Source organism: Grampus griseus, assembly GCF_964374135.1.
Source record: "Grampus griseus genome assembly, chromosome: 12".
Lineage (NCBI taxonomy): Eukaryota > Metazoa > Chordata > Mammalia > Artiodactyla > Delphinidae > Grampus > Grampus griseus.
In genome coordinates this window covers 12,751,792-12,768,009 of record NC_139006.1, presented here as the reverse complement: position 1 = coordinate 12,768,009, position 16,218 = coordinate 12,751,792, and the positions used below count along the sequence as shown (strand labels likewise).

General features: G+C 39.6%; 1 protein-coding gene across 2 annotated transcripts in view; it reads right to left on the bottom strand.

Annotated features, from left to right (window-relative positions):
- Positions 1-16,218, bottom strand: part of MED13L (mediator complex subunit 13L) — a 296,421-nt gene that overhangs the window by 23,712 nt on the left and 256,491 nt on the right. The window contains exons 15-19 of one of the 2 annotated variants that reach the window (XM_082668365.1): positions 11,711-11,931; positions 11,212-11,417; positions 5,999-6,936; positions 1,645-1,824; positions 805-1,028 (exon numbers count right to left, since the gene is read on the bottom strand). In XM_082668365.1, the coding sequence (XP_082524491.1) occupies positions 805-1,028; positions 1,645-1,824; positions 5,999-6,936; positions 11,212-11,417; positions 11,711-11,931 (1,769 nt within the window). The remainder of the gene's footprint in view (positions 1-804; positions 1,029-1,644; positions 1,825-5,998; positions 6,937-11,211; positions 11,418-11,710; positions 11,932-16,218) is intronic. The other variant, XM_082668366.1, reaches the window with a different exon arrangement.

The following is a 16,218-nucleotide window of genomic DNA, read 5'->3' as shown; positions in this document are numbered from 1 at the left end:
ATTTTTGAAATTCAACTTGGCATCTTATTTAGCAAACACTTTTGTAATGCTTATAATATGCCTGTCGCAGCTCTAAATACTTTATAAATAGTAATTTCATTTATTCTTGTCAAATATAAAGATAACAGAAGTATAAGGTACAAAAACCTTATGTCTATGTACTTTAGCAGAAGAAATGTGGCACTAACTCTTCAAAGACAGACATGATTCTAATTTTTCAAAAGTAACAGGAATTTATGTACTAAATATATAAAATTATCTAAGTGGCTTATATATTACTATGGTTATCACATTATTAATCTGTACCAAAATTTTAGTATTAAGATGAATGGAGTGTTAAATAAAACAGGGACATGAGTCATTAAACTTATTATGATTCAGAAATTTTCAAGCTAAACATTTTTATACTGTTTTCAGGAACTCCCCCCACCCACCCGCCCCGAGAGTAGATGTGCTTTCTTTTCATAAAGCTCATCTTCTGAACAACCACTATCCCCTGGTGAGTAATACTTTTAAACTTGAGCACATAAATGGGGAAAAAACAGCTGACGGGACTTTAAGATGGGTGGTAAGGCTGGTAGAGGAAAATCTTTAAATCTAATAAAATATAAAAGCTAAGGTGGGAAAGCAATGTACTCCTTGAAAAACTTGCCAATGTAATCCTTTTCTTCATCCTCCAACTATGTGAAAATTTTCTTTGAGTCCTACTTTGAAAATATTTGTTCTTTAAAATTTAGTCATAACTAGAAACAACCTGAGGACTTGTATCATACAAACAATTTTCATCTTTCATATCCTTCTCACCTCATATACAGCGCTCAAGTCCCTGAAAAAAGTTTTGGCTCCTTCGAGCAAGGCCTCATTTTCTGGACACACCACAATATAGGCAACATCACGGTGGCCCCCGTATGGGTCCAACAACAGCCTCTCCCAAAATGGCAAGGAGAATGGCGAGATGGTGAGGAAGTCCTTGTCATAGCCTACCAGCAGAGTGGGGATGGGCAACGGCTCAGGAGATTCTTCAGAACCTAAAACAAGATTGCAGTTTAGGAAAGTGCTTCAGGGTCTGTTTCCCACAACCTCGACAACTGAGAATTCTCTGGTGCATTAGTCTTATTTCTGGCATCAGAAATTTTATTGTAGGTTGACATGATACTCTTAAAAGTACTCTTCAAATCCTCTAATTAAATGGCCCCTGATGAAGAACCTTAATTAAATGAGTCAGAACATGCTTATAAAGTTTCAGTAAGATCAGAGAGCAGACTAGAGCAGGTTAAAGTTAGTTTTCCAAACAGCACTATGTCATTTCCTTTAAGATAAGCACTATAATCCTGACTATGAAGAAGTTGACAGAACTAGTTCAGAAGTTCATCCAGATGAAAATGCAGTGAGGACCATGAAGATAAGGAGACCCTAACAAATGGTCTATTTAGGGATTATTTGCCCCACTGACCTTGATTATGCCAAAGACATTTAGAAAAATTATCTCCAAAACTGACTACTGGAAAACAGGCAGATTATAAAACTTAATAGTCAGGAGGAAAAAGGTTCTATTTTGTCAGTGAGGGAAGGACTTGACAGTAACTAAAGCTGCTTTTCATAGAACAAAAATCTGAAGGAATTTAAACAGGGGAAGGATTCTACCGTAGGTTCCCCGTCCTGCCATTTTGTGGAACTGCTGCCAGGTGAGTGGTCCCTGCACGTGCTGGATATTCTCCCAGGTCCTGCCCGTGCGCTTCTTCTGGATGGCGTCTTGGAGAAAGGGCTGCAGGGACAACAGCATACGGACCACATCTTGGGAGGAGAGCATGCTGATGTCCAGCACTGGAAGAGAAATGAAATGAAAAGGAAGGGAAATCATAAAGGGGGGCTGGCACACTCCTCTTCTTGCCATCATTGTGGACCTCAGTTATACTCCACGACAGAGACATCACTGGCAGCAGGGTCTACTTACAGTAGATTCTAAAATACCCGACTTAGGAGTCAAGAGGAAAGACAATCTTGTAAAGTAGAAGATAGTTTATCATTTATTATTGGAAATAATAAAAGGGAAAATAGTTTACTCTATATAAAAGAGGTTAACTACAGGACTGCCTAAAAGTGGAAAGGTAGATAGGCCTGACTTTTAAAAATCATACAGACTTGTTTCCAAGGTTGTTCTTAAGAAAAGAGAGCGGCAAAAATTTCTTAATTATTGTTTCTTACTTTTAGTTTCTTAATTACTTTTATTTACAAAAATCCATGTTTTGATTATATGATGAGTGGGAAAAAGGAACTTGAAGCTTTTAAAAACTTTAAAAACTGCTCTTAATGAAAATATTTTCACAAAATACAAAATGCATAAAGAGAAAGATGACCTTCTACACAGGCAGAGGCACATGAAAACAGGGCAGAGGCATTGACAGGCCTGAAATTCATCTGTACAGAGAGGAAGGTAGGAGATTCATGGTTTCAGAACATGTTCTTCCTGCAAGAGCGTTTCTTAACCTAGAATTTGAAAAACCTCTGAAACTCCACCCCAAACTGCATATGCATGCATGAGCATAGGTGTATTTTACCCCAAGGGAGAAGGTCCATAATGCTCGTCAAATTCTCAAAAAGATCTGAAGAAAGAACTACTTAAGCTGGAGATGGTCAGCTATGAATCTGCACAGCTGGGTTCCTAAAGACCTTTCATTCCTCTTGCTTTTCCAGCTGATTAGGAAAGTGGCATGGATGGAAATCTGTGGTTTATTTACCAACTAAATCTGAACCACAGGGTGCTTAAGGGGGTCTTAAGACATTTTTAGATGTGTCCCCACATCAAACACAGGCTGCAACTTGATGGCACAGAGTTTTTGTTATTCAATCTGGAACGAATTTCTCAGGAAATTTCATATGCAAATCTGGATTTCCAGCTTCTCTTGAAAAACTGGAAAACTGCCTGACAGCCCTGGGGCTGAGGCCATCATATTCCTGGATGACCACCACTTGGAGCCAAGGAGTAGCTGTCCCCTTCAGACAGTTCTTGACGCTCCCCCCGCGCCTCCCCCCACCCCAGCTGGCCTGAGACTGAAGCAGCATTTATCACCTTGATCTTCAAGCCTGCGCTTCTTTTCTTCTTATAGGAAAGGAAAAAGTAAAGTACTTCTTGTACCCATGGCTCTAACAGAAGTAGGAAAATGACACACCAAGAGAACCACAGGTTAGAGAAAAATAAAAGTAGAAGTAATTCTTTGTGAACTCTATTCCTGTGCATACAAAATAGAAAGTATGTTGCGAAACGACACAATTTAGGTCATTGCCTTTTGCAAACCTGGATCTTCACATCATTCATTTCCATTATCTGTCTGGTAGTTTTAAGCATCTGAATTTGGAACCCACATCTCGCCTACAAAAAAATGTGCTATTCTTCATATCCAAAGATGCCACTACTGATCCACCCACACAGACTGCTTTTCTACCTGAAGGCCACTGTCTAGTAAAAGAAGCCACCTAAGATAATCACCCACAATTCTTTAGGGGCAAGACTTTAATTCATAAATTCATGCAGCAGACATTAATTAAAGGCCTGCTAAGTATAAGGTACTCTACTTAAACCTAAGCAGTTATAAAAATGAGTATAACCCTTGAAATACTTCCTCAGGAGCCTCCACCTCCAAGAAGTCTCCTTGCTTATCTAACCTTCTCCCCTGCAAGACTGACGACTATTCTGAAGCAGGGTCCATCTTTCTTTCACACATAGACTCCTCCAGCTTGGCCTCTGCTCCCACCTGTCCCACAGCTCTTACCATGGTCAAAAGACTGGTTTAATCCTTATCTTAAAAGCCTGGCTGAATCTGAATGCCTGTTGACCACGCTCTCGTTCATGAAACTTGGTTACATGGCAGAACTCAGTAAAGCTCTGTCCCAGGCCCTCCGCTCTTTCCATACAGTCCTCCTCCCCAGTGAGCTCTCCTCCTCCTCCGAGCCCCTGACTTGAGTTATCATCTACGTGCCATATACTCCCTTTCCCCTGCGCTCCAGGTCATGAAGTCCCAAGTGTCTACTTGACACCTCTACCTGGATATCTCAAGAGAAATCTTTAAAACTTCCAAAACTCAATTTATGACCTTTCTCCCCAGACCTGATATTCCTCCAGTACACTCATCTTTTTAAAATAATTTTATTTATTTTTGGCTGTGTTGGGTCTTTGTTGCTGTGTGCGGGCTTTCTCTAGCTGTGGCAAGCAGGGTCTACCCTTCGGTGCGGTGCGCGGGCTTCTCATTGTGGTGGCTTCTCTTGTTGCGGGGCACAGGCTCTAGGCTCGCGGGCTCTAGAGCACAGGCTCAGCAGTTGCGGTGCATGGGCCTAGTTGCTCCACGGCATGTGGGATCTTCCCGGACCAGGGATCGAACCAGTGTCCCCTGCATTGGCAGGCAGACTCTTAACCAATGTGTCACCAGGGAAGCTCCCAGTACACTTGTCTTTGAACAACACCACTGTCCGTCCAGGTATACATGTCAAAAACCTGGGTGTCTTCTTTAATATCTCACTCTCCCTGATCCCCCAAATCCAACCCATTTCCAAGTCCTGCAATAATACTTCCCAAACATCTCTTGACTGTTTCCACTTCTTTTCCATCTCCTTTGCTAGGACACTAAGCCAAGCTACTGTTTCTTATTTCATCTACTGCAGGAACTTCTCAGTCTCCTCAAATCCATTCTCGCCATTTTCTAATCCACAGTCCACCTTATAGAGTAGATTTTTTCCTAACTATACAAATCTGATGTCAATGTCTCTTCGTAAAACCCATCATTGACTTGAGACTCTTCGGATGAAGACCCAGTGCCCAGCATGTCTCAAAAGGCTCTTGACAAGCTAGCGCTGCTGGTCTCTAGGCTTCTCTGAGTTCTCTGAAGGCCCCACGCTCTACATAACGCTGGGCCATTGCACTCGCCCCTCCTCTGCCTGGGACACGGCTCCCCGCCCCCTCCCTCGTCACCCAGTTAACCTGTACTCATCGTTGGGATCTCAAATGTTACTGCTTCTTCAAGGAAGTGTCCCCTGACATACCGTGCTTTCATCACTTATAATGGTTTGTAATAATATGCTTATTTATTTATTTGATTCGAATAATTAAATAAATAAGCATATTATTTAATTGGAGGATGGAGGAGAAGGCTTATCCATTTTCCAAAATAGATTAGAAAGTCCCTGAGGGCAGGTACCTTGTCCCTTTCATTCACCATTGTATCCCTTCAGGACACATTATAGCATAGATAGTGAATCAATAAGGAAAGGGAACAGCAAGGCTGCTCAGCACTCTTACAGCCCAACTCCAAAGACGTTTATCAACTGGAGTTTTTTTTTTTTTTTTTTTTTTTTTCTGGTACGCGGGCCTCTCACTGTTGTGGCCTCTCCCATTGCGGAGCACAGGCTCCGGACGCGCAGGCTCAGCGGCCATGGCTCACGGGCCCAGCCGCTCCGCGGCATGTGGGATCCTCCCGGACCGGGGCACGAACCCGTGTCCCCTGCATCGGCAGGCGGACTCTCAACCACCGCGCCACCAGGGAAGCCCTATCAACTGGAGTTTTTAAGACAGTGACGTGCCCCAGTAACCACAATGCAAAGTAAAATGTGATCATTGTTACCAGAGACACAAAATGCTGGGAAATCAGAGGAAAGAGAAAATACTCTGGTAAATGGATAGAAGGCTTCCTGGAAGAAGTATCATGGAAACTCGACCCAGAAGAATACATAGACTTAAACATGAAAGGGTATGCAAATTATCAGTTTGTATAATCTAGACAACTTTTCTTCCACAAAATAATTACTCTTCTCCAAATGTGTTTCAATATAAAACATCTCCCCGTTCTTAACTTTAGGGTGATATCAAGATAGCTCTCACTTTAGTTATGTCTATTTTTTAATAAATGAACTTTAAAATTTTGTCATATATAACAAAGTAAAGAAAGTTTGCAAGTTGTCATCACACCAAGACAATTTTCAAAGCAAATTTGTATTCTGGGAAACCTACCATTGCTATGAGGCCAAGAGTGCACAGTGGCACTTCTCACCAGCGCTTCATCCACTTTGCCACCTGTGGGATTATCCACATACTGCCGACCCTGCTCCAAGGCATTAAAGCATTCCGTCCAGTAATCATTATTATCTGCTTGCACCCGGTCGTAACTCCAGCTCACACAGGGAAGAGTTTGGCGATTGTTACAGGAAATGTAGTCCAGGAAACTCAGTGAAGCAAAAGGTTGTGTATGTTGATTCTGCAGGAGGAGGAGAAGGCTTATCGGTGGCTCCTGGGATTTTCTGGCTCCTTCCATCTGCGGAAGGAAGGTGGTCTGACACATCATTAAGCGCCTTTCAGCAGCCTGACCAATATCAGAATTCTTCCCAAAAATATCCAACTCATCTTCCAGGAAGAGTCCCGAATTGTAACCAAGTTTGCGATTCATGATCGCACTAAACCCACAGGTACAGCGGTACTGGTCCTCATTGGAAGAATCGGGGATGTAAAGCCCAACATCCGCCCCTTTGATGTTCATGTTGCAGGCACAGATGCAACAGCTGTCAAAGTTTCTGTCTTTAAAGATATTCATCACGGAATCAGAAAGAATCAGAGTCACATAGAGACTGTGAGCTTCAGGAATTGGCTGCATGGTGGCGGGCTCCACAGAATTAAGAGGCCGTGTGGTAGAGGGGGTAGAGGCTGGTGACCCCTGATCGGTGCTGTCATATTTAACAGACCCTTGACCACTGGCAGTGCCCCCTCCTCTGGGAGTTCTTGGGGTCCTGGGGGTTCGTGGTGTGGGGACAGAGAAGCGAGGGGTTGCTGGAGATGGCAAAACTCCTGCTCCACTGTTGCTGGCTGGGGCAGCGCTGTTCAGCGTCACCGGGGTGTTCATCTGTGGTGTGTTCAGATAATCTGGATCTGCTAGGCTCCCGACACTAGGCACATTACTGCAACAAAGAGACAGCACCAAGTGAGAACGGGAGGCCGGTCACAGGTGCTGGAATACACACATAATCACCCCAACCTGGCCTGTGCATTTCCTATTTATGCACGTTATCACTTGGTTTATTCAGTTTTCTATTAAGCCTCATCTTAATCTTTTGAGGGAACTGTAACTACTTTTACAAGAAAACATGATGCTGGATTTGGGCAATGTAGTTTTGAAAACCTATAACTACTAAATAGAACTTTAACACTTGAGCTCAGATGCCAAAGTAGCTAGAAGACCATAGGATGAAATTTCCATCTAATTTGCAATTACATTTTTGTCATTTTTTGAAATTGAAATTCTGCCAGTGTACTTGTTCTCTGAGGCTATAATCTACATATGATTCTAAAGTAGTTATAATCAAATGCACATGAAAATGTAACATTTTTCTAATTTCCAAAATGTAGTCCTATCTAGGCTAGCCATTTTTATAGTAATGAGTGACCATGAGGGAATTCTATTTTAGGAAACCCACTGGCCAGTACTATATTACAATTAATACAAATACTACACATGCTGCTAAAAGGACTTAGTATTAGTTAAGTAGCTGCCCAGAAGTATAGATATTGCATCACAGTTTCCAAACTTCTAACAGATTTCTGGAGGGTGGTAGGCAATTCGTTCATTTTTTTATTTTTCAATATGTCATGCATTATATAGCACAATTATTTTTAGCTCCCAGAGACTGATCACACTGTGCTACCTATTTTCTCATAAGCAGCGACTTCTTTTTGGAAGAGCCACATGGAAAACAAAACAGTGTCTGCAATGTTCTGCTATTTTATTATTGTAATAAAATTTTCTTGATATATATTCTTAGATGAACATGTAAAACAGCGCAGGATTATTCTTTCCAGTTAGAAGGTATCAAAAGAAATAGATTTTTTAAATACTTAAAATTCTTCTGAAATCTGTTAATACTGTGCTTAAACTAATGTTCCTCCAATAAAGTACGTATTTATTCACTTATAATTTGAAAGAAGAATGTCATAAAGTAATGGCTCTTCAAATCATTTTCTTATGACTTTTAATCAGCTATGCCTAACTTATCAACCCGAAAATCCAAATCAGTCACTGCAACGAAATGTTAAATCTGAGGCACAGTAGTATCTTGTAGTACAGAGAACAAATGACCCAGAAACCTCGATCAGCAATCATTGCTATCTCAGAGACCAAAATAATAAGTGTGGAATATGAGTCTAATTGGACTCCTTTCAAATTTTTCTGTTCAACAAAACCCCCAAATTGTTATGCAGTTCAGATCACAAAAAGAACTATGACGATTAACTGAAAACCTAAATAATTAAAATTCCTCCCGAGGCAGTAAAAATGGTTTATCTTGTACAGTACCCTGACTTTTCCCATTCAATAAAAATGAATTGAGTACCAAACCCATGCTAGAGGCTGCATACGCAACAGTGAAAAAGAGGAAGAAAAGTTAGCTCATAGCAAGTATGACAGGCATCAAGTGAGTGCTGGTGTGCTCTGTGATAAAGCGGGGGTCCAGGGCGATGGAGACCACAGCAGGAGGATTTCCCATAGCCTAGAACTGTCCTGTCCAGTAAGTAAGGTAGTCACTACCCCCATGTGATGAATTTAAATCAACTTAAATAAAAATTCAGTCTTGATCTCAACTAGCCACATTTCAAATGGTGCACAGCTACAACGTAAGGGTAGTGGATGCCGCACTGGAAGGTGCAGATACAAACACTTATTTCATCAGAGACAGTTCTATTAACAGCACCAGTTTAGAATACCAAGAATCTTTGGGGTGGCAAATGATAGATTTGATAGATCTAAACAATGATCTAAATTATTTGTTATTGAAACCATCATACAGCAATGGGTTGCATGTCACTGTTTGAGAAGCTTGTGCGTGTAAGAGATTAAGCTGTGGAATGGGTTCGGAAGCTGTTGCACTACTTGCAAATGGCCTGCTAACTCCTGGTGTGCTAGTCGCTCTAGCTGTGCTGGACCAGTCTCAGATTAAATAAGCTAGGGCACAACTGGAGAACAGCAGCAGAGAACTAGCCAGGCCCTCCCATCCAGGGTGCTTTTGAACACATGCTTTCACACTGCTGGTGGTTGTGGAAATACTCAGAGTTCTCAGAAAAAAACTTACGTGGGAAGTAGGGCAAGATAACCCCATTTTAAAGAAGGGAAGACCCAGTAAAATGGTCATTTAAGGCCATACAGAGACTAAACAAAAAAGGCAGGAATCTGAGCCCTATGACTGTACAGCCCTATAGCTGTACTTCCCCAAGTCTAAGGTTCTTTTAAACCACTTCTCTGCCACACTTTTTCATTCCCATACAGACTTTATATACACAAGCATAAAGCCTGTTTATAAAATTAAACTTGATTTCATCAAGATGATATTTATATAAGGTCACAAAGAAGTAGCCCACAGACTGGACCTAGATCATAAATTTTTCTCAGCTCCTAGAATGTAACTCTGGATTAACTGTCAACACTTTTTCTTTTTTTTTGCCGGGGGGGGGGGGGGTGGGGGGGTGTGCCTTGCTGCATGGCTTGCAGGATCTTAGTTTCCCGACCAGGGATTGAACCTGTGCCCTAGGCAGTGAAAGCACCGAATCCTAACCACTGGACCACCAGGGAATTCGCAACTGTCAGCATTTTTAAAACGGAAATACATTGACACATTTAATTCCAGGTCTCCAATTCCCTGTATTTGAATAGCAAAAAAAAAAAAAAAAAAAAAGTCCCTTTAAAAGGGGTGTACTCTCAACAGTTCATCATTGACCCTGCTCGCTCCCACTGCCTCTCTCAATGACGCCGAGCATCAGTAGTGCCAAGTCTTCTGCTTTGCCCAGTCCATTTCATCCACATATTGCTTACCTGGTCTTGATAGAAATTTGAGTTTGTGGCTTTTTATTTTATGGAATTTAAATTATTTTATTAAGAAATTATCACTCAAAGGGGAAACTGATTCTACACTGTTGCAGTAAGAACTTTTTTGGCGACAGTATGAAACATGTCTAAGCTACAATAAACACTTCCTTTTCCTTCCCCCGTATCATAGCACCATTCTGTTGCTGCTTTCTTACATGACATGGTGTCAGTAACAGAAAAATTATCATGTGAATACTTCATTTTAAAGTGCCTTAAGTAAACACATTTGAAATCATCAAATTATATAAAACAAAGTACTTACCACCATCACCCTAAAAATATTACCCACTCTAACTAATGCTTGATTCTGTGATAGACACTGATTTCACACTGAATGACCATGAACATCATGGTTCTCTATACAAATAACCTTAATTTTTCCATGTATATGAAATTTAGTTTAGAAAATTTTTCAACGTATATTTTCAACAGAAAATAATATGCACAAAAACATGAATGGCCAATAAAGGAAAGTTTCAAATGAAATGCTGTCATCATTTAAAGTAAATATTTAGTTAAGATAAAAATCAGGAAGCAACCTAAGCGTCCATCGACAGCTGAATGGATAAAGAAGATGTGGCACAGTGCTCGCTTCGGCAGCACATATACTAAAGTTGGAACGATACAGAGAAGATTAGCATGGCCCCAGGGCAAGGATAAGATGGTAAAAATAAATAAATACTTTAAAAAAGAAGATCACTATAGAACTATTAAAACAAAACAAAAAAACAAACAAAAAAGATGTGGCACATATATACAATGGAACATTACTCAGGCATAAAAAGAAACGAAATTGAGTTATTTGCAGTGAGGTGGATGGACCTAGAGTCTGTCATAGAGTGAAGGAAGTCAGAAAGCGAAAAACAAATGCTGTATGCTAACACATATATATGGAATCTAAAAAAAAAAAAAAGGTTCTGAAGAACCCAGGGGCAGGACAGGAATAAAGACACAGACATAGAGAATGGACTTGAGGTCACGGGGAGGGGGAAGGGTAAGCTGGGACGAAGTGACAGAGAGGCATGGACATATGGACATATATACACTACCAAATGTAAAACAGATAGCTAGTGGGAAGCAGCCGCATAGCACAGGGAGATCAGCTAGGTGCTTTGAGACCACCTAGAGGGGTGGGAAAGGGAGGGTGGGAGGGAGACACAACAGGGTGGAGATATGGGGATATATGTATATGTATAGCTGATTCACTTTGTTATAAAGCAGAAACTAACACACCATTGTAAAGCAATTATACTCCAGTAAAGATGTTAAAAAAAAATCATATTAAATACAGCAGATAACTCGACACAATCCCAGCACATACTTGTAGCCATCTCTAATGAAAGTGGCTGCAGGTGGCATGGGCAGTTGTTCAATTTTAGGAGGGATTGCCCACGAAGGCCGAAACAGACAGGCATCAGGAATCTTCAGAGGTAGCAGGCATTGGCTCGGCAACATTTTCAGTGGAGCAAACATGGAGGATCCCACAAAAGGTTGTAAAGTTGGAACTTTGTGCACATATGAAAAGTCCTGTGACAACAAAGTGGGGCTGGTGATAATGCTGGTAAACAACTTTAGGACACACCATAATAGCAACAAAAATCACTATAATTTAATACTTCTCTTTTATCTGATCAACAGAAAAATGCTAAAGCCAAAATTTTAACTTAATCAAAACACTATAATTACCTCATGACCTAAATCAGAGAACTCTTAGGAACTTATGCATACATGGCATACAGACAATACTATTTTAAAGAAGTTGTATAAAAATCTGCTTTCAAACCACCCTGTCTTTGTATAACTAATATATTGGCAATTACCTTTATTTCCTCTGGCTTGGGACTTCCTAACCCGTCTTCCACTTCCACTTTGAATTCAGTAAGCTGTGTTGAAACCATACTGACCATAGGGCTCTCCATCATGCCTAACGCTGTCACTGTCTCTGAACTGATTCCATCTTTATAATTCATCACAGGAGAAAATGCAGGGTGCTGTTCCAAAGAAGGAGGGGTGGGGAACATCCTTTGCAGGTCTGCAACTGCTAAAAAAATAAAGATAAAAAATAAGAAAAAAAAATTTGTAACAGGCCTGACTTCTAAAAAAAAGAAAACAACCTAGTTCATAGCCAGGCCCTCTAGTTGGCATCAGAAATAATGCTGACTGAATGGTCATATCAGTTACATAATAGACTATTAATAATGGAAGTATCTAAGAAGAAGGCCATCAGCAGGAAATTATCCTTTGCTGCAACTTTATCACTATCCTCTTGATGCTTTATGATTTGGCTTCACATTAATTATGTGAACAAAGTCTACATAACATACATTTTTTCTTCCAACAGCTGATTCCCTGAAAAATCTAAGGAGATGAAACTTCATAGTCAGGGTTAATAATCCTATCTAGAACCAAAAGACAATTATTGAAAATCAGCTGGGAAAAAAAGTACCTTTTAAGAAATACTTAGATCAGTGATTCTCAACCTTAAAAAAAAATCATTGTTATATACATTAGGTTAACCATCATCACTAATAGTGTCTCAATAAGGAACTGATTCTTAAGGAGTGTATGCAATGAAATGCAAGTTGCGGTTGTGAAATTTGGCCACTAGGGGGTGTCCTGTACAGCAAATTTATTTACACATTTGTAGCCACAAGTTCAAATCAGTGATTTGGAATCATATCTGGTGTCCCAATTTCCAATTACATTGCTCTTTCTAGCAACTTCAATATTTAAACAGGTAAATAGTAACCACTGGACAGATCTTAATATGACTTACAGCTCTGAATCAGAAATTAATAAAGAATAGCTGTACCATGCTCTGACCTGAGCTAGAGTCTAAGGTAGAGCTGTATAGAGAAGCTGCAGTGGGCTGGGTTCCCCAACCCACGAGCTCCCAGCACAGCGCTGCTGTGGTCTGGTCACTTCCTCCCTCAGGGCCTCAGTTCCATCATCTAAAAGGGAAGGCTTGACTAGATGTGTGATTCTCATTAGGCTTGCTTTCTTTCCTTTGTTTATGGGGGGAAGGGAAAGCCTCCATGATATGGAGCATTAGACGATTTTTACCATGTTTCCTAGTTAAACAATTATATAATCCTGAATAATTTACCCTCTCTTGGCCTCAGGGGCCAACAAGGGGAGAACAAGGCCAACAGGCAAGGTTTCAGATCTAAACTTTCACTTCCATTAAGAGAAGCTGCACTTCTATTTATTTTCTACAATACAATTCTGTATGAGATTTCATTAGACAAAATGGTACCTGCTGCTGCTATGGAAAAAAATTTTTAAAAGACAGAAAAGAAGAAGAAAACCTACAACCCCCAAGTTGATCTTCAAGTCACCTTGCTGTGACAGTATTTTACCCTTAAGAACATACAACAATTCACAGAATTAGGGATACAAGCCAAGCCAGAAACTATCATAGAACCATTGGACAGACTATATAATTGATAAGTTCTGTGGCTGAAAAACAGCTCTTCAGATGTAGCACCAACCAGATCAACACATTTTTTTTAAAACAAGGCTGAAGACTTTAATATAAAGTTGAAGTACATTCAAAATATAAAGTTGAAATGCATTCATCATCTTTAACTTTTAGTCCCTATACCTTTTCCCAAGCCAAAGAGCAGCTACTGGTCAATTTTAATATAAAATTAATTTGTAAGTGGAGTATTTTAAACCACAAGTCTGCTTCATAAAATCTTCAAACTCATATTACATGACAAATCTTAATTAACAAAGTATTTGGAAAATATGAAACTATATAAATTCACTTTGAGTTAAAATGACAGTGAACTTAAACATAGCCTTTCCTTAATTTATTAAATATTTGGGCTGTGGTACAAAATTTTATCCTCAAATTATTTTATTAAATTTTTAAAATCTTCCCTAAGAAATGTAATAAAGGCATTTTCCATTCAGGGCTGCTCAACTTCTTTGATGTTACCTAACACAGTTATGTATCTCAGTTTTCAAAGCCTCAGCCACCTTGGTAATTTTTGTCAAAGGTAAAAGAGAACATACACAAAAAGCATGGATGAAATGAGATTCCACCTGCCAGAGATTCACGTTAAAAAGTGGTCTTCACCATTCTTATTATCAGATATTCTTCAGGAAGACTCTTAACCTCTCTAGCTTCAATTTCCTCATCTACAAAATGAGAATAATATTTCCCTCATTTTTTTGTGCACATTAAATGAGATAAAGTATGCACTGAAGTAAACACTTTGCTATAGGTACATCTAAACACTCAAAAAGTGATGAGAGTCAGCGGTAATTAGTCCTTCCTCCCAATTTTGGTTTGATTAGAAAAAGATGGAAATGCTGTTCAGTCACAGGGAATGAATTTCTGAAAAGAAATCAACCTAAAGAAGTTTTGAGATGAAAAACAGGGAACTGGACTCAAAGTGGGTAAGGCAGAAAGAAAATAGAAACCCAGAGAAACATTCTGGTCCTCCAAAGTAGAAATACATGGCTTGCCTGTTCAATTTTCTTCCCATAAAATGACTAAAGTGAGTGTGGGGAACAGCTACCAGGACGGACTGGAGTTGACATGTCTTTCCCACAATGCTCCACTTACTTATACCCACCTATCCTCAAGATTCACTGCCCTTCAGCAGGAGCTCACCATTAAGGACACCAACCATCTCCTATTCTGAACATCAAGTATTTATGCACAAGACTGAAGCCCTCCAACAAAAGCATCATCACTAATTTCTCAGTATTCTTCCCAGCCCAGAGCACCTAGCAGAGTCCCTCACAAATAGTGCTTTTGTTTGTTTTTTGTGGTACACGGGCCTCTCACTGTTGTGGCCTCTCCCATTGTGGAGCACAGGCTCCGGACGCGCAGGCTCAGCGGCCATGGCTCACGGACCCAGCCGCTCCGCAGCATGTGGGATCTTCCCGGACCGCGGCACGAACCCGTGTCCCCTGCATCGGCAGGCGGACTCTCAACCACTGCGCCACCAGGGAAGCCCAGTAAGTGTTCTTGTAGAATAAAATGTCCAACTCTTTCATTTTGCCTCCTCAAAGACCCATACTTCAAAACTGACATGCTTTCAAAGACAAAAATTCGTAAGTGACTGGTTAACAATAAAACCTAAGAAAAACACTTCTGTTTTAATTAATATAACACAATACTATCTTAACACAGACTTGATACTAAACTAAACCTCACTGATACTGTGTGTCACTTTCTTTCATTATTATATACACAAATGAATAATTATGGATCTATGCTGTCCAACACAGTATCCACTAGCCACATGGCTACAGAGCATTCAAAATGGGCCCCATCCAACCTGAGATGAGCTGCATGTATAAAATATACCCCAGATTCCAAACAGTTAGTACAAAAATGGAATGTAAAACATCTCAATATTTTTATGCTGACTACATATAAAAATGACAATGTTTTGGATACACTGAGTTAAAATATATTATTAAAATTAATTTCACATGATTCTTTTTACTTTTTTAATGTAACTATTAGAAAATTTAAAATTACTTATGTGGCCCTCCTTTGTGGCTTACCTTGCACTTCTGTTGGATGGTGTTATTCTAGACATTACATATTATATGTCTCTCCATTTCCATGTACAGTAAGCTACTGCAGAGATGATAGTTTCTTGCCATGCTATTTTCATTGCCATGTCTTGGGAGGAAATACTATGTATGTGTCCCCCACACACACTTATACACACATACTTTGAGGCATTAATAAGATCCTCTTGACCTTGGTTTATCTGTATTTTCCTCATGCCAATATTTTTGCTATATTTCAAATTCATTAATTTTTATAACCTGTACTTTATCATAAAATTCTGAGTAGCTTCTTTTTGAAACAATTTCTTTTGGAATAAAAATGAGAGAAAGAAGAGAGAGTACACCATATACTTTACTGGGTAATGACACTTACTAGCAGGATGGTTTGTGAGTAAATAATCTTGGACAAATTATCAGACATTTTAACATTTAACATCGCTACATATCACTTAATGTCAAAAAAAGCAGGAGTAACTGGTTAATAAATACAAGGGAAAAATTCATTCATCTGCCCTATTCCAGATGAATCTACTTTAATCATGTTTCTTTTAATCTGTGAGTTTCATGTTTGTAAAATTCTGCAGTGCAGAGTAATAAAAAAAGAAAAATGTTTAATTAAAAAAAAACTACAGCAACTGGCTGGCTATCATCATTCATTTTCATACATGTCATGCTTGAGAAAGCTTTGCATATTTTAAAAAGCTATGGATCCACTAAAGCTGTCAAAATCCAATCTCTGTATACTTCACACTTCTACATTTGAGTAAATCAGCACTACATTTATAGG